The 19972-nt window shown below is 43.1% G+C and overlaps 1 protein-coding gene across 1 annotated transcript in view; it reads left to right on the forward strand.

The window, feature by feature from the left end:
- prkd2 (protein kinase D2) overlaps nucleotides 1-19475 on the forward strand; it is a 66351-nt gene extending 46876 nt beyond the window's left edge. Inside the window, exons 16-18 of the mRNA XM_076282810.1 lie at nucleotides 1304-1571; nucleotides 14406-14491; nucleotides 15919-19475. Of these exons, the coding sequence (XP_076138925.1) occupies nucleotides 1304-1571; nucleotides 14406-14491; nucleotides 15919-16134 (570 nt within the window). The 3' untranslated portion in view covers nucleotides 16135-19475. The remainder of the gene's footprint in view (nucleotides 1-1303; nucleotides 1572-14405; nucleotides 14492-15918) is intronic.
- The last annotated feature ends 497 nt before the right edge of the window (nucleotides 19476-19972 follow it).

The following is a 19972-nucleotide window of genomic DNA, read 5'->3' on the forward strand; positions in this document are numbered from 1 at the left end:
CTCTCTTTTGGAGCTTTCTCCTCTCCTCATTCTCAGCGTGACCTGGATCTACAAAATAAAAGCACTATAAATGTGTCTTGAGGATTAGAACAATATTAGTGATAACAAAAATGTATTTGCAGGATTAATGCATTCAGGGTAGTCTCTATCTATGGATAATACATGCCCTAAACAAAGCCCAGAACAGCACCCATGTTCTAACAGATGCATGGCTAACCAATGACAAAATAGTTTAAAATCCATCTCAGTCACCTTTAAATCCATAATCAATTAAACTCATTCTCTCAAATATCCCATTTAATGTGATACTTTTTGTATATTAGCATCACACTTCATGTGTTTATTATATTAGCCTAGCATCCTACTTCATGTGTTTATTATATTAGCCTAGCATCCCACTTCATGTTTATTATATTAGCCTAGCATCCCACTTCATGTGTTTATTATATTAGCCTAGCATCCCACTTCATGTGTTTATTTCATAATGGTACTTACTGTATATTAGCATAGCATCCTCCTTCAGGTGTTTCCATTCCCCTGACTCCCTCTTCTCTTCTCTCCTCTACACTATTCACCACCCTCCTCTTCCCCATCCCTCTCTCTCCTTAGGTGACTTTATGTACAAATATCGCTTCCTCTCTCCCCCTTCTTCTTCTTCTCTATCATTTGTTTCTCTCCTCATTTTTACTTTTTTTTTACTCACATCCATATTTCCACTCCTCTGTGGCCTCTCTCTATGGAAGCATATGAGTAGCTTTATTCAAATGAGAATGCAATCTGCAATATGCAATTCAAAAATACATTACATTATGCAATTGACAATTCATTATGCAATTTAATATTGCAATTTGCAATAATATCCAACAAATTGTATTTTAATCTGCAAAGTGACAATGAAATCCTAAAATCAATTCCAATACTTTTGGTTAAAAAATAGAATAAACATGGATTGAATTGCATTCCATTTTGCCATGGTACTTCAGTCTCAAAATTCAAAAAAAGCTACTCATATGCTTCCATACCTCTCCCTCTCTTAATGTGATTTTGTGTACTTAAGAAACTTGTACTTGTTAAGATACTTGTACTTGTGTTCTCTTCCCATGTCCTTCCCTCTCTCACCCTCCCTCCACAACTGGCTAAAACTGGCTGAAACTGGTTTCATATATTTACTTTTATCCATTCTCCCTTTCTTCTCTCTCTCTCTCTCTCTCTCTCTCTCTCTCTGTCTCTCCACTCTTCCTCTTGATGTGACCTTATGTAATTACATTGTGTTTCTTCTCTCCCTCTCCCTCCCTCGGCTCAGGTGAAGCTGTGTGACTTTGGCTTTGCCCGCATCATTGGCGAGAAGTCGTTCCGGCGCTCTGTAGTGGGCACACCTGCGTACCTGGCTCCTGAGGTGCTCCTGAACCAGGGCTACAACCGCTCGCTGGACATGTGGTCAGTGGGGGTCATCATGTACGTCAGCCTCAGCGGCACCTTCCCCTTCAACGAGGACGAGGACATCAACGATCAGATCCACAACGCCGCCTTCATGTACCCCCCCAACCCCTGGAAACAGATCTCTCCTGAGGGTGTGTAACACAGGGCACGCAGCAGGGTAGACCATGTCATAGCATGGTGTAGAATGGTATACTAGCATGACATAGCATGATATAGCATGACATAGCATTGTATAGAATGGTATACTAGCATGACATAGCATGGTGTAGAATCGTATACTAGCATGACATAGCATGGCATAGCATGGTGTAGAATCGTATACTGTACTAGCATGACATAGCATGGTATAGCATGGCGTAGAATGGCATACTAGCATGACATAGCATGGTATAGCATGGCGTAGAATGGTATACTAGCATGACATAGCATGGTATAGCGTGGCGTAGAATGGGATACTGTAGATGGCTTAGGTAAGGTAAGGTACATTTACTTATATATAACCTATTTCCTAGCGGCCACTCAAAGTGCTTCACACAGACACAGATATCAATAAGGCATAACATGGTGTCTCAGGCAAGAACAGTCTAACTCTTATAGATATGATATAGCATGATATAGCATGGTGTAGAATGGGGTGTATGGTATACAGTATACATATTGTAACGATTTGATAGCGAACCACACAGTTGTCCAATCAAAAGGTTTATTTGCTGGGAACAAGAGCTAAGACAGACCAAGACCAAGACACAGAACACAATGCAAACAGGGCAGGTCAAGCACGCACACACACTACACATACAGGGGAAGACGCAGCCTCCCACACAAAAAGGATCACACACGAGGGAGAACTAAAAGGGAAACATGTTACAATAAAGACGCTAACATTACACACAAAACTAAGGAGAATAACGACATAAACCCCCCAAATGTTCGCTCTCGTATCCCAGGATCCCCTGCGCGGGAGAACGCGAACACTGTCTTTTTGCGCCGACGCTACAATATATACATTGCATTGCATTATCTAAAAGTACATGACAAGAAAGCATTTAGTTCTGTAGTAGGCAATTCCGTTCCCAATATAAAATACAATTAGTTCCCATTCCCAGTTCTTGAGTATGGTGCCCTCAGTCTCAATCCTCAGAGACCTGCTTGTGTTAGACATTTTCAGACCCCTCCACAATGTCAGTCAGGTGCTTCTAATGATATAGAAGAGCTGTCAGGTGATGAGGTGTCTCATTCCTTAGCGATAACTAGCCAACCTGATTGACCTTATCAAGTCATTTTCAGTGATGTCAGTTTGACACTTTGATAAAGAATAGGTGCTCCATGAGCTGTCCAATTCCTTATACACTCCTGGGGGGGTCCAGATATAATTTCAAATCATTACATCATCTGAGTTCTCTCAGACCCCTGGCAATCAGTTTTTTTCCCTCCTGATTAAAGGAACACGCCACCCAAAATCAGTAGTGATATATGTTCTTACCGTAACTTTCACGAGTTGAGTCGTACCTCTCCCGCGTCGGTAGGTGCACTCAAACGCTCTGTCGCGCGGCACGAATGTGTTAGCATGTTGCTATGCTAGCGGGCTCTGCTGTGGCCGTAGAGAGAGGCACATAGCAGTATTCAAACACCTCCACGTTTTACCTACTTAAATACAGTTGCACGAGTAGTTGATGAAAAATGTTAGGGCACACAACATGAAACGTGACGATTTTCCAAGCGAATAAACATGAGAACTACAATGTGTGGCGCAATAGCACTTGGGAGTACTTCGACCTAGCGTGGTAATATTATTAACACCTAATTGTAGATCCTATCCACCACAGAGTTTAGAATCCATGCTGGATCGACCCTCAGCCTCTCCCTCCCCTCTGAGCGAGAGAGGCACACACACTAGAGATGCGCTGATGGGCTATTATTTCAACCATAACTGCATAGCAAAACTTATCATCCATCAGCCATCCATCAGCACCAAAGTTGTTGACCAATTTTCAAAACTGCACCTGCCCACCATCCGCTGGTTGTTTTAATGTAGGCTATATGGGTGATGCAGCGCTGCTGACGTGAGGCTAGAAAGCCCTTGCCTGTTCTAGAAAGACTGATCTAATGCAGCAAATATATTAAAAGGCAAAAGTCGTACATTGGCTAGGCCTATCCCCAGAATATCAGCAGCAAACTCAGTCTCTGTCGCGCAAAACAGTCTCCAAATAAAACGCACATCGGCCTGTTGCCTATTCTGCCAGCTTGTGACAATATATTGTCCAAAATGCTTCATTGCATTCTCCACATTTTTAGCTACATTTTCATGTACCACATCAGCATTTTTGTTCAGTGAATCTTTTGTAAATTGCTTTACAATTACCGTCGGGCCTATAGGCCTATTGCCTGGCTTGCCTCAGCTTCGGTCACGTCCTTTTACAATTTTATCATTGTAATAAAAAACGCAATTTGCCACATAATTTCAGCATGCTCCTGGCCTACTAATTAATGCCTATTGTACTTTATTTTTTGCAAAAAGAAAGAAATCCTTGATAAAATAACAAGTCATTCACATTATAGGCTACTTTACACACTGTTATGTCAGGTTGACTGACAAGCCTGTTCTGAAGACTCCCATTAATTTTGACTGCACGAGCGCGTCTTTTTCAGACAGACATCGCAATTCATTTTATAGCAGGCCATCGGACAAATATGACGCCTCGATATTAAAGAAACTCCGACTCCATTCATTCTGAAAGTCCACCGCACAACAATGCAACGTGCATGTTTACATTTTTAGTAACAACCGCCAAACTTGCTTGCTTGCCTTACACATCTAAGTTTTCCGACTATTTTTCTTACCTTCTTTTTCCTCTGTGGATGTTAGTGAGTTTGTAGAAGTTTTAGCTGTTACGTTCTGAACATCTCGCACTGCCATCGCCCGATGTCATTTCTTAGTCATATCACTCTCTGTCTCTCTTTTAAATGCCTATTCCCTGAATGGTAGGCTACAATTATGTGTTTTATAGGCTAATATCTAAACAAAATAACCCAGGCAGTCTCATCTAGGATATAACACAGGTTGAAGTTGGTTCTATTTAGGGAGGTGAACATCTGTAGATGACTCAGAAATGACATCGGAAGACAAGGAGTGAATATGGCAAGAGGCAAGCCGAAGTCTGCTGACAAGGGCCCGATGGTAATTGTAAAGCAATTTACAAAAGATTCACTGAACAAAAATGCTGATGTGGTACATGAAAATGTAGCTAAAAATGTGGAAAATGCAATGCAATCAAGCATTTTGGACGATATATTGTCACAAGCTGGCAGAATAGGCAACAGGCCGATGTGCGTTTTATTTGGAGACTGTTTTGCGCGACAGAGACTGAGTTTGCTGCTGATATTCTGGGGATAGGCCTAGCCAATGTACGACTTTTGCCTTTTAATATATTTGCTGCATTAGATCATTCTTTCTAGAACATGCAAGGGCTTTCTAGCCTCACGTCAGCAGCGCTGCATCACCCATATAGCCTACATTAAAACAACCAGCGGATGGTGGGCAGGTGCAGTTTTGAAAATTGGTCAACAAACTTTGGTGCTGATGGATGGCTGATGGATGATAAGTTTTGCTATGCAGTTATGGTTGAAATAATAGCCCATCAGCGCATCTCTAGTGTGTGTGCCTCTCTCGCTCAGAGGGGAGGGAGAGGCTGAGGGTCGATCCAGCATGGATTCTAAACTCTGTGGTGGATAGGATCTACAATTAGGTGTTAATAATATTACCACGCTAGGTCGAAGTACTCCCAAGTGCTATTGCGCCACACATTGTAGTTCTCATGTTTATTCGCTTGGAAAATCGTCACGTTTCATGTTGTGTGCCCTAACATTTTTCATCAACTACTCGTGCAACTGTATTTAAGTAGGTAAAACGTGGAGGTGTTTGAATACTGCTATGTGCCTCTCTCTACGGCCACGGCAGAGCCCGCTAGCATAGCAACATGCTAACACATTCGCGCCGCGCGACAGAGCGTTTGAGTGCACCTACCGACGCGGGAGAGGTACGACTCAACTCGTGAAAGTTACGGTAAGAACATATATCACTACTGATTTTGGGTGGCGTGTTCCTTTAAGCCAACTCACGTTTACTTTGTGATAGCATAGTGATTTCAGTAGCAGGGTTACATGCTGCTATTCCGACATGCCGCTACTTAGACATTGGCGTCTAATTGTCGAAGTGGCGGCATAACATTAATTTTCAAGCGTCCCACTACTGCGACATTTTTTTTTTTCATTGTCGGAGTAGCGGCACTTGACCTTTTTTCAAACGTCCTGCCATTCCGACACGAGGTCATTAACAGTGCCATAGCCAGGATTTTTCAACGGAGTGGACTTTTGCGAAGTAGGCCTTTATTTTTTTATTCCAATATGGGCAGTAGGCTATAGCCTAGGCCTACAGTAATCGTCCCAACTTTAAACAACACACGATTTCATCACAGCTCAGACGATTCATGGCAAAAAAAACAATAAAAGGCTACATTGATGAATAGCAGGGCCATCGACAGGATTGGATTCTATAATAGCCTACTCACAAGAACTTTAACCGAATGAAACCGAAAGTTAGTCGTGTCTTTAAGAGTGCGCCTCACACACAGCTCCGTTGAACATTGTATTTTTCGTGTTTAAGAGCTAAAACAAGTTGATTAGAGAGTCACATTTGAAATGTCGGGTAGTCTAAATTATAGCCTATAGCGCGTGCATCTCAGAGGAAGAGATTTTGGAGAGAGAGATAAAATTTAACCTAGGTGATGATTATTTGTGTCTGGTGGTAATTAGACTTGAGTATAGATACCTACGAATTGTTTTGAATAAAAAAAGATAAGACAACAAATGAAATGTGACCCTGCAAGGCGAAACCAGTCGTTTTGGTAACATTTACAAAATTAAGTTATTGTACTCACACGAACGGCCATAAACTAAACTTTCCAATAATATGCATATCGAGGGTATTGCAAATAGTATTGGGTATTGGATAGTCGCCGACCCTCATTAGATGTGGATATTTGGAGGTTATAGCCTCCAAGAAACAAGGTTATCGCAGTTGCTGTGAGACATACGGCCCTTCTCCAGTCTCTCTCAAAATCAAAACACACCCAATTCACGCTTGGACTTTTCGATTATGTTTCTAAATGTTGGGACTGATGGACACTGAACTCTGGGGGTTATTTGAACGTTCGTTGTGAAGTGGTTTGCTGTAAAAGGAGCGTCGGATATCCCGCCTGTCTTTGCACAATTATAGGGCCATGATAGGCCTAATGCATGCGCTAGCCTAGAGTCGAGAGAAAGACTAAATAAATATGCAGACATGTTATGTGCAATTCAACAACTGCACGCATGACATATAAAATATATATTCCTAGCCTACATTATTGTGTAGTAAACTGAGTTTATCCACATGCACATGGCTTTATCATTGTCCTCTAAAATGCAATATAAGCAACTTGAATATATTGCACACCCAGTTTGAAAACCCTGATGGACACTGAACTCTGGGGGTTATTTGAACGTTCACTGAAGTGGTTTAGGCTACTGGAGCAAGAATTCCGCCCGTCTTTGCGCAATTTGCCATTGATTGACGGCCATTAATGAATTAATATAGGTGGCCTGCACGCACAGAGTTTGTTTGATGCATGGAGTTTCCGACCGTTTTCCCCTGAGAGCTTAGAGAATAAAATGAGGAGAGCTACCTGTGTTTTACATATAATGTGTAACATTTATTCACATGGCCAGTTCAAAATCACCTAAGGTTTTGACTGAAATGTGTGCCGATATCAATTATTGGGAAAAACATTGTTTGGAGTGGATGGCGGGTGGATTGTTGATGTACAGTAGCTGCAGGTGCAGATGGCATGACTACAGCTCATCCATGATCTAGGATGTTGGAATTTGATAGGATACAGGAACTGAGATAAATTGAAAATGAGGATTGGTAATGTCGGAATAGCGGTACTAAAAAAAGTCGGAGTAGGGGCCTGTCTAAATAGAGGCATGTCGTAATAACGCCATAATAGAGGGTTGTCGTAATAACGGGATGTCGTAATAAAGAGTGAACCCCCAGTAAGGTTAGTAGCAGAGAGGAAGAGGGATCTGCTGCTCTCCCAGCATGGCACCCAAAAGTATATCAGTGCTATGTGATTACATACAGCTGCGTTATGGTATGATTAGGGGAGAATGACTATGACAGGGAAGACACAAACAAATGCTCAAAATGAATTAGGCTACATAGCATCAATCAAGACTCTCCAGTCATGCCCAGCACAGATGGCTTTATATTTGGGGTTCATGCTTATGGTTTATTACCTCCATTTGTGTTTTTCACACTGTGAGGAACTGGGAAAAACAGCAAAATAATAGTAAAAAATGGTGGTTCTCATTTCACGGTGTTAAGGTCTGTTGGGTTTCATTTCTGTATTTTGGCATTGCATGCAAATAAAAAGTAATGCACCATTTCGCTAGAAGTGTGATGAAACGTCATGGGAATAAATTCTCCAAATTTAGATATGAAACTGTGGTTGAGAAATACCCTGATTTGCTGATTCAAACATGAAACTTCCCTCACTTCAGGGAACACATATTAACAATTAATACAGTACACAACTGATATGTGTATGTTTTAGTTTTCAACAAGATCTGTGTTAAGCATCATTATTGAGCTATGTCTTATTCTTAATCAGTAGGTCATCTATTTTAGGCAAATCCTTATCTTGATCCAAGATTACTGGTATATAGTATGGATCTAAATCAAGGCCGTAGTCATGATGTCAACATTGGGGGGGACCAAATCTGTGGTGGGGTCTGAGGGACCCCCAAACAGAATTTCAATACATTTCCTACCATGCAAAACTATTATTAAAAATCACAAACAAGTCGTTAGTTAGGTCAGTCAATTAGGTTATTCCAAACTTTTGACGGACATAGGCATGGGATGGATTATGAACCCCTGGACACAGATGCCCCCCCCCCCTCCGGTGAGTTTTGGGTGGAGAAGAAGCAACTTCACTGGTCCATCCCTGTGTTCACCTGTGTTCAAAATGTATACTTTAAAAGAAATTATCTTATCTTAAGTATCTTATGATAACCTCTATATTACACAGAATGTGGTTCTTTAACTTATTACTTACACCTGAAGATTTTTTTAAACTAAGGCTTAGAATCATAGGTTTGGAGCCTAATAAGATTTTGTCTTTTAATTTAAATTTTATTATGCTGGCGGCTAATCACACAATTTTAACGTAGTTTGAAAGGGACAGGATTCAGGAATAGGCTACTATAAGACAGGCCCCTCTTCTGTCTGACTCACCTCATGTTACCCCTGTATGCATTATAGACTGGCTTCTGACAGAATGACGTTTTGTGCCAACATGTAGAAACACTAGGCCTACTACAGCCTTTAATTGGTGAATGGAGGTGCAAATTCCTTTCTTTGGTTATTGTCTGCGATTCACATTAACTGTTGGCTATCACGTATTGTAAACGTCGCCACATTTGATCACGTTTTGCCTGCATGGATGCGCGATTGAGTGCACATCTAAATAATATGCAAGATGCAACAATCATTTCTAAGAGGCCTATACACGGTAATTTCTGGCATTACTACTAGCATATGAATGCATTATTTATGTTGAAAGACGTGAAAGAAATGACACAGGCTTGCACAAATTCATCATTTAAAATAAAACGTTTCACTTTCGCTATCATTGCGAGAATAGGCTACAATATGGTCTGATCGGGTCCAAATATGTATGGGATTTCCTTAGCCTGTGCTACACCTTTCCAATAAGTTTTGTGAAAATTGTACCGGTAGCTTTTGCGATATTGTTGACAGCCCTACCTCACCACAGTAGGGTGCAGTAAATGGAAGCTTTTGATAGCGCACGCCACTAACGTGTAAGGGGTGTAGGCTACTCTGGAACCATAGGTCACTAATTTGTGCGTTATTTACGTTCGATTACATTTCAGATACGTTTTGGTTTCCTAGTATAGCGCTTTATTCTTTCTTTATTTGTCCAAATATTGGGGGGGACATTTTGGTCATATTTGAATATTGGGGGGGACACGTCCCCCTCAATGTCTATGGTGACTACGGCCCTGATCTAAATACAGAGTTTGTTGAGCACTAATATATATGCATATAACTAATCTTTTGCTGGTTAACATGTCTGTGATGTGTGTGTGTGTGTGACTGTGTGTGTGTGTGTGTGTGTGTGTGTGTGTGTGTGTGCGTCCGTGTGTGTGTGAGGATAGCCAGCAAGCCCGTGCCCGACCGTTTATAAATAATGAATGGTCATTACTTGTCGAAACGGCAGGGCTATTTCTCTCCATTTTCTTTCTGCCTGTGGTAGCAAAGCTCAACTCTCTCGTCTGTCTGCTGTCAGGAGAGAGAGGGGGGGGGGGTTCTTCTGCGTTAAATGCAGCGCAGGCAGTGGAACGATCAGACCAAAGTGGACACCTCTCTAAGCTGTCCATTCATTATAACCCTCCCTCTTCCCTAGTCTCAGCTTCTCCGTCCAGGGACAGGGCCGTTTCAAGGAATTTGAATGGAGGATGAAGTTGACGGTGAAACGGTGAAAAAAAATCTGAAATTACCTGTGAAGTACGTTTGACCATTTCAGTGTTGGCATATTGGAAAAGGTCATTAACAGCTCAGCTCAGTGAGAGAAATTCACTCTACCTTGATCAGTGGAGGTATCCTTAGGAAGAGCCTGAGGGCTGAGAATTTAAGCAAAGCACCTTGAGAAAGAAAAGATATGTTAGCATTTCCATATTTTGATATTTAGAAGGGATGCAGCTGCTTTCACAACTACCAATGCTTACTGTAAAAACATCCCAAGCTAATGTTATACATTGACCTAGGCCTACTTGTAGCTTAACATAGCATTTAAGCATTCTGCTGTTTGAGAATTAGACAGACGCACCTCGTGCTTTAAAGACAGTAAACAGCTGGCGTGCATGAATACTGCTAGACATGAATGTTCCAGTCTGCTTTGATGCACGGAATTTATCGTGTGGTTTTCCTAACCCCGATTTGGTAAATAGATTATCACGGTCAAATAGTTAGTATAGCAGAGAAGCTATGCCACTTTCATCAAAACCTATTACAAAGCTATAGCAATGTTATGTCATTAAATACGATAAACAGTGATTCTGGAACAGATCTGCGTCTTCCTTATCCCATTAATAAACATATTACAGTATGTAACCATATTCCGTCCGTTCGAAAAAAAAGTTGCGCTAACTGTTCTAGTTTGTTACAAGCATGGGCCACCAGGCAGGTAGTTAACATAAACATTTTTTGCTAGGCTAGCCTTCCTGCTGCGACATTACACCATTTGTACAAGACAAGTAGAGCTATTTTATCCAGTGTAATTTATCACTTACCACTATCTTGTTTTTTCTTGTCATCCTCTTCCTTTCTCTTCTTTCTTTTCTGGCTTCCGGACGCATAACTCCGCTTCATTATGACTGCCGAGGTTTTATATTTTCGCGGCAGCAGGGATCACGAACCTGGCTGGCTGGTTGCTGTCAGCGACTACTGAGAGGGGCCCCCTTGAGGGGGATCCCGGTATTGCCGGTAACAGTGTCGTTGCACTTTACTGCATTGACTATCAAAGGGGCGCTCACAGTTTGTCGTTGCATTTTATTCTTAACCAGTCGTTGTCTTGGGGCCCCTGGCCAGCTCGGGGCCCCAAGCAATTGCTTGGTTTGCTTGCCTTCTAGCGACGGGCCTGTCCAGGGAGACTGCCCAGAGACTGCCCAGATAAAGAATTATTTAGGAACATGAAGTTTGATCATTAGATCACAATCATTATATGATGTACTAATATAAACATTTTCCCCTTAATTCATATTTTCTTGATGGCCGTTAAGAAGGCATAGTTAAACACCGCACATTTGTGTAGCCGGTAGCTGGTGATTTATAAGTACTGACTGGTCATTAAAGAGCTGTTAGTGGCTATACTCCCTTTCCATGAGAGGTGTTGCTGAATAGGATGCTGTGGAGGCAGCGTAGCGATTAGCGCAAGAGAGTGGAAGCCTCCCTAACTTGTCCATCCATTTCAACCCTAGACAACTGATTAGCGATTAGCGCAAGAGAGTTCATAGACAGCCTCACCCTCTGTTCCCCTCCCTGCCCTCAGAGATGGGCAAAATACATCAAATGTATTTTCAAATAAACTATCAAATAACCTAATTTTAAGTGTATCAAAATAACCTACAAAATACAGTAGCCACGGCATGTATCAAAATAAAATACTGGAGTTTTGTATTTTGAAAATACTACAAATACTCATTAAATCACTTTGTAAACTTTCCATATCTGTCTATTTAATCTATTCCTTCATCACTACACTGACTGTGTTGATAAAGTGTTTGAGAGAAACAGCTTTTCTCTGCTCTGCTCTGATAGATGAATACTGTAAATGAGGTATCACATATCAGGCTTGTGCTGTGTAGCCTGTGAAGAACGAGATGCCTTATTTAACTCTCTCAATTCAATTCAGTTTCAATATGCTTTATTGGCATGACAAGGTCACTCATATTGCCCAAGCAGTTATTATACAATAAATCTGTACAAACACACACATATCAATAGATTTCCATAAGAAAAGACAAAATAAATAAGGTAAAATAAAATAAAGTAAAATAAAGTAAAACTAGATGTACCGCAGAGCGGTACAAAATATGACCGCCGCCCAGTCCAGCACATTTTTTCCACATAAAGAAATCACGCTGAAAGGCCTATATGATTCTAACTGTCTCACTAAATTGCATTATCCACACTCAATTCTCACTGGTATCTGCTAGACAACAAGTCCCAAAACATGATTAGTTCATAGATTTCACATGTAAAATTCATTTTATACAACCCCACCTCCATCTTGCCCGTTCATAATTCTGAGAAATTCTTGATTGTTTGTGTTATGTTTATGTTATGTGTGTGGGTGTGTGTGTGTGTGAGTGTGTGTGTGTGTGTGTGTGTGCGTGCTTGTGTGTGTGCCTGCGTATGTGCCTGTGCATGGAAGCGTACATATGTCTACTGTGTGAGTATATGTCATACGTATGATTACTGTGGATGTGTGTGTGTGTGTATCTGTTTGTGCACATGTGTGCACATGAAATGGGTTAACATGACCCCTGGAGGCAAATATACGAAAAAAAAATGGTCATCCTAGGCCCTACAGTTCTCAAGATATTCACAGAGAACTGTGTCTGGCCTACCCTCCTTTCGGGGGGTCCAGTCCAGCGGGGGGGCTACAGATCAAAACGAAAAATGACGGTTCCATGCTATCCATGTGGGGGTACATGCCCACCAAGTTTTGTGTAGCCCGGTCTTTCAGTGTCCCGGGAATCCTTGTTGGTGTACGTCACTAAATGTACACATAAATTATTTTATTGTAAGGCCCCCCATGAACGAAAGTACACAAAACTTGGCATGCATTCGGAGGGTGTCATAATGATCCTACACTTTCAATTTCGTGCAGTTTTGACCATGTCAGCCAGAGATATTGTGATGAAAACACCTACATTTTTGCTTTTTAATTTTTAACTAGGTGGCGCTATACATGAAATAAGTGGTAATGGGATGGGTTGACATGGCCCCTTGAGATCAACATACAAAAAAAAGGTGGACCTCCTAGGCCCTACGGTTCTCGAGATATTCACAGAAAACTGTCTCCGGCCACCTACAGGCCAGTTGGTGTATAGTAACATAAATTCATTTATTTTATTATACGGCTCTTCACAATGCAAGTAGAATGCTCCATTGACTTGAATGGGATTTCCGAAAGTTCTAGCGGTCATTATTTCTTGGGAAAGGACCTCTGAAAACAAGAATGACCGATGTCAATGGCAACGGAGTTTGCGCTTGGAACTTCATTCAAAAGTGAAAGCAGACGGTTGATCAGCTGTGTTCTAAAGAATGTTTGATTCAAGTTCAGCGTGTGTTGCGAACTATTTGTTTCTCAGCAAAAGCCACGACGAAACGGTAACAAATAAGTGTAAAGAGACATATCATGGAGTTTCTTTTTTCGTTTTGGCAAGTAGCCGTATAATAAGCGGGATAATGTATAAAAAGCCGGTCATTATGGGAAAATAAGCCCCTTCAGGGCGAAACAAGACCCCTCCGCTGGCGCGTCGGGGTCCGGTTCGCCCTGTCGGGACTTATTTTCCCCATAATGACCGGCGTTCTATACATTATCCCTTACGTGTGGCCCCCCATGAACGGAATTCCACGAAACTTGGCGTGCATTCAGAGGGTGTCATAATGATCCTACACTTCCAATTTCGTGCAGTTTTGACTATGTTAGGTCACAGATACCTGCGATTACAACACCTCATTTTTACTTTTTTGTGTTTAACTAGGTGGCGCTATACATGAAATGAGTGGTTATGGAATGGGTTGACATGGCCCCTTGAGATCAACTTACAAAAAACAAATGGTCCCCCTAAACCTTACGGTTCTCGAGATATTCACAGAAAACTGTGTCTGCCCTACCCTCCTTTCGGGGGGTGCAGTCCAGCGGGGGGGCTACAGATCAAAACGAAAAACGATGGTTCCATGCTATCCATGTGGGGTTACATGCCCACCAAGTTTCGTGTACCCCGGTCTTTCAGTGTCCCGGGAGTCATTGACGGAAATTTGGACATGCGAAAAAAAAAAAAAAAAAAAAAAAAATCTGACTAAACCTATATGACCGCCGCTTCGCTGCGCGGCGGTCATAATAAAATGCAGTATATGATAGTGTATTTGTTTGTGTGTGTGCTTGTGTGCGTGTGTGTGTGTGCACATACAGTATGTGTATCCTTGTGTGTCTCCTTCTCCTAATTGTATCTTTAATTTTGATACATCATTAAGTTAATTACAATTAAGAAGTTCTGAATTGAATTTCTCTCTCCTCTGTCTCCTCTGTCTTCTCTTTCTCTCTTTGCAGCTATTGACCTCATCAATAACCTGCTGCAGGTGAAGATGAGGAAACGCTACAGTGTGGATAAAAGCCTTAGCCATACCTGGCTGCAGGTGTGTCTCCCACACACATACAAACATGCAGACACACACACACACACACACACACACACACACACACACACACATAGACTCACACAGACACACAGACACACACAGGCAGACACAGACACAGAAATAACATGCATGCATTACATACAAAACCATTTGCCCACATATTCACACACACACACACACACACACACACACACACACACACACACACACAACACACACACACACAACACACACAAACACACTCATAAATACACATGCATGGCACAATCATACCGCAGTAACACCTTCTGTAAGTGCTGAAGCTATTGAAGAAAATCACTCAAGCTATTTTTCTTCCCTTTGAGCCAGTTTTCCTTCCATTCTTTACAATGAAAGACACACACACACACACACACACACACACAAACACACACACACCATAATTTAAATCTTGAAAGACTGCATATGTACCACTGCTATTAGACCTTCATGTTGTTATTTTAGATGCAAGCCTGTTATTTGTATAAAGCTTTTTTGAAGAGTTAATTCTCTTCTCATAATATGCAAAAATACTACTTCAGACTCAGTCATGTATTCATGTGCGGCTAATTCAGTCCTGTCACTCACTCATTGGCACAGGATGCTACTACTAGGGTACAGTTCTGTCAGGTCCATTAAGTCAAGAACAACACAGGCAATAAAAATTCTTTAGGCAATTTTATTGAATATATTACAAATTAAATTTGGCGGTATGGCTCTGTTCAGAGGGGTCCCCAGACCTTTCATGAGCACCATGAAAGAGCAGTGAGCCTGGGGACAGCAGCAGCATTAGGGGGCGCTCACACAGTTTAACACTGAGCGAGCTAAACTATTGCCCCATATGAACAGAGCAGGCAACTATGACATAAAGCCTATGCCATGTTATACACGACAGGGTGGAGCAGGGGAGGAGGTGGGTTGCATAAATGCGAGCAGCAAGCAGTTAGGAATAACTAAAGCAGCTTTAAATAAGGCGCCCTGTTTGGATGTAGCCATTTAGAAGCGAGGGGAGTGCGAGGGGAGTGCGAAGGGAGTTGACAGCTGATCAGCTGACGCCCATAGCGGTTAGCAGCGCCTTGACTACTTGGCCTGCCAAAACTGACGCTGACGCTCAATTTTTGAGACTCATCAAGTTTGGACATGAACTTAAACATTAGGTTCCTCAAGAGAGCCTGTAAAGTGCTTAGCCCTGATTATTATGACTATAGTCTCATGAAGACATTTCTTTAAGACTCTAGTCCCATAATACTCTGTGTGTGTGTGTGTTTTCTACAAAGCAATCAGATGTGGCAATGTCACTATCACATTAAGACAGCTTTATATGTCTTTAGGAATAATATTTAGAGAGTGTAACTCTGTTACTGTGTGTGTGTGTGTGTGTGTGTGTGTGTGTGTGCGTGCTGCAGGACTACCAGACGTGGCTGGACCTGCGTGAGTTGGAGACGAAACTGCGCGAGCGCTATATCACCCACGAGAGCGATGACAGCCGCTGGCAGGCCTTCGCCCGCGACCACACTCTGCCCTACCCTGCCCACCTGGTGCCCCCGCCCACCGCAGAGGAGGACGAGGGTGGAGAAGACGCCGACATGCAGGGCCTCACCGAGAGGGTCAGCATCCTGTAGAGATCAAGATGGAGTGAAGAGGAGGAGGAAGAGGAGGAGGAAGAGAAGGGGGTGGCGCCAACATGCATGGCCTCACCGAGAGGGTCAGCATCCTGTAGAGAGCAAGATGGAGTGAAGAGGAGGAGGAAGAGGAAGAGGAGGAGGAAGAGAGGGGGGGGTGGCGCCAACATGCAGAGCCTCACCGAGAGGGTCAGCATCCTGTAGAGAGCAAGATGGAGTGAAGAGGAGGAGGAAGAGGAGGAGGAGGAAGAGAGGGGGGGAGGGATGTGGCGCCAACATGCAGGGCCTCACCGGAAGAGTCAGCATCCTGTAGAGATAGAGAATGAGACGGAGGAGGAGAGGCCCAAGGATTCATCATCATCAAGCATTGTTTATTTAGGGGAAACTGACTGAGCATTAAGCTCTTTTACAGTAATGCCCTGAGTTTACAAACAAACGTCTAACAAAAAACAAGGTGCTGGACGGAGCGGCATCCTAACCCAGCACACTTATTTTAAATAATTGTTATAAATAATAATAATAATTTAAGGATGTTATTAGGGAGGTGGGGGGACAAAAGGTGTAGAGTAAAGGAGGAGGAGAGGCTGAAACAACGGAGAGAGAGAGTTCTATTAAAAACAGGTGGAGGAGGCTCACTGAATGTAATCGATTCCTGTAAGGATGGAGAGAGGAGATGGAGAGGACAGTGCATTAGCATGAGTACATCAACATCTTGGGACGATGGGAGGAGGGGGCGTTTAGAATGTTGTAGAATGAAACATTCTAAAGTGTATCTTGGCCTGTAGAGTACCGAAGTGTGACGTTCTGTTTCCATGACGGCAGTGTCACTGAATCTAAACAAACTTTCAAAGTGGCTTCATAGCATTGAATGTAGACATGTGGGATGTTTCTACCCCAATAGATTGTTGAGGGGCACATTCTATTAGTATAAGTATATATACTTTTTTGATCCCGTGAGGGAAATTTGGTCTCTGCATTTAACCCAATCTTCACTTCACACAGTGAAGTGAAGCACACACTAATCCCGACGGTAATCCCGAATCCCGAGTGAGCTGCCTGCTACAACGGCGGTGCCCGGGGAGCAGTGAGGGGTTAGGTGCCTTGCTCAAGGGCACTTCAGCCGCGGCCCACCGGTTACAAGTCCAGAGTGCTAACCAGTAGGCCACGGCTGCCCTAATTATTAGAATTAGAATGCTGTTAGTGTCCCCTGCCCCTCTCCCATGTTGACGTAGTATCACTTACATCCACTGTACTCCTCTTAGCTTTATGACTGAGCCAGGTCTGTCCAGGCACTCTCCTCCTGGCCCTGGACCAGTGGTGGAGTCAAACCCAGCGTGTGTGTGTGTGTGTGTGTGTGTGTGTGTGTGTGTCTATGTGTGTGTGTGTGTATGTGTGTATGTGTGTGTGTGTGGGAGGGATGGATGGATGAGGATGTTAGCTGTGAGGACACGTGGGCTTGGAGTGACGAGTGGAGTCAGTCATCTCTCCAACATCGCTCCCTCTCTCTCCACTTCTTTTCAAATCCTCCTCCAACTCTCCTGCTGACGTGCTTGGGAGAGGGTGGGGTGGGTGGTGTTGAACTGGAGGGAGTTGGGGCTACACACCATCTCCCTCGCCCCCTCTGTCCTCCTTGCTCCTGAGGAGTGGTGGGCCTCCTCCTCCACCTCCTACTCCACCTCCTCCTCCTCATGTCCCTGAGGCTACCTTAACCCCAGGGTGGAGGCTCCATATACCTCTGGGGAGTCTCAGAAGTGCCGGGAATTGTCGAAACAATCTCCATGTGTGATTGATGCGGTTTGTGTGTGTGTGCGTGTGTGTGTGTGCATGTGTGGGGAAAGCCAATATGATGAGACTATCAGAGGCTCCCTGCCCAGACTAATCTAAGACTGCTCTGTTGGGGTGAGATACTCAGAGCTGTGCTGTATCTGTGTGTGTGTGTGACTGATTGCTCTGTTTGGGTGAGATACACAGAGCTGAGTCAGCCAATTGTCTGATGGACTGCGAACTGCCAAGAATCTCATTTTCTCTGTTCAACCACTTGTTGATCACATTGACAGAGAATGAGATGGAGGGAACGAATCCAACACAAAGAAAGTGCGTGTGTGTGAGAATGAGTCTGTGTATGTGTTTGTGTGAGTGTATTAGAGTGTGTGTATGTGTGTGTGTGTGTGTAAGTGTGTGAGAGAGTCTGTGTATATGTGTGTTTGTGCGTGTGAGAGTGTGTGTGTGTGTGTGTGTGTGTGTGTGTGTGTGTATGTAATGTGGTGTGTTATAAGAATGAAGATCTTCATCATCACAAGACTAGCCATGACTGTCTGTCCTCCCCGAAAACTGACTCAGTCCTTCCCTCGGTAGTCTGACACGCATGTACACACACCCACACACAAACAGACACAGACACACACACAACACACAGCTACAACTTCCCCTGTCACACATGGCAGCTGTGCCCACTCCTTCCTCTGGCATCACGAGGCGCATGATGGCATTGCTGGGTCATCTTTTACCGCTTGTTGACATTTGACATGATCATGTTTTTCCTTTTTTTTTTTTTTTTTTTTCTTGACACTGTGCTCTTGATTTGTGTTGGTCACTCAAGCCTTTCCTAATCCCCTGTCCTCTCGCTGACTATCAGTGCTGACCCCCGGAGACGCCTGACCATCAGTGCTGACCCCCGGAGACGCCTGACCATCAGTGCTGACCCCCGGAGACGCCTGACCATCAGTGCTGACCCCCGGAGACGCCTGCCTATCAGTGCTAACAGAGACAGTGAAAACAGAAAGCAAACTAGAAACAAAAAAAATAGTTCTTCTCCTTGGACTACTGACAGGCTTTTAGATGAACTTTCTCAAATGGTGCTTAGCCTTTCACTGTCTCCTTCTTTGGCCTTTTGGCGCTAACCTTGTTTTTTTTTTTTGGCCTTTACAGGGCGCTATCCTTTTGCACAGCATGTAGCAGTCAGAATGGACATGCAGCATCTTTTAAATGTTTCGTACCTGAGAGGAGAAGAGTCTGTATAATTTGATTAGATAGGACAGTGGTTGTCCCCACACCCTCACCGAACGTGTCCCGACCCCTCCACGATAGCTAGAACAGATATTAACCCTGCAATGACTTGCAATGATCTCCTTAATGAACTACAGTAAAGACGACATGCTACCTGGATGCATGGTTAAGAGAAATAGCTTTGCCGGACAACCCGATTAAGGACTCTTTTGTACACTTTTTATGTTAGTATATGGGAAATGCATGATGTTTTTGTATGACTGGAGGGTGTATGGGGATCCCTACAAGTTTAGTAAATACAGCAGTCTGATTCAGAAAAAAATATATAATCTGTGTGTGTGTTTTCATTTTTACGGCCGGCACCCACATATGCTGTCATCCACTTGTGTATACACGTACATAGACACACACACACACACACACACAAAAGCAATTTCATTCTGTGTACTAAGCACTGTAATGGTTGGAAATAGGATTCCCACCCCAAAGTATGATTATAATGGCAAGATGTTGTTCTGCTGCACTCTCTTCCAACACACTCCGTGTTATCCTCCAGGGTGATGACAAACCAATCATTATTTTGATCCTAGAAGTGAAAGAGAAATGGGAATATGGTCAACTGATCATTGGACTGGAGACTGGACACACACACACACACACATACACGCACACACACACGTAAATTAAACTTCAAATGGGTGTACATAGCTGCAAACATACCAAAAAACTCTGGCACCTGTCCACACATGAAGTGCTGGGAACCATAGACTGTATAAAATAGGTTGTAACGCACTGAGTTGCAGAGCCACAGGGGTTTCACTTGCATTAGCAG

Source organism: Alosa pseudoharengus, unplaced genomic scaffold, assembly GCF_046254945.1.
Source record: "Alosa pseudoharengus isolate Yale_2024_CS ecotype anadromous, Long Island Sound unplaced genomic scaffold, YU_APseudo_1.1 YU_APseudo_1.1_scf_13, whole genome shotgun sequence".
Lineage (NCBI taxonomy): Eukaryota > Metazoa > Chordata > Actinopteri > Clupeiformes > Clupeidae > Alosa > Alosa pseudoharengus.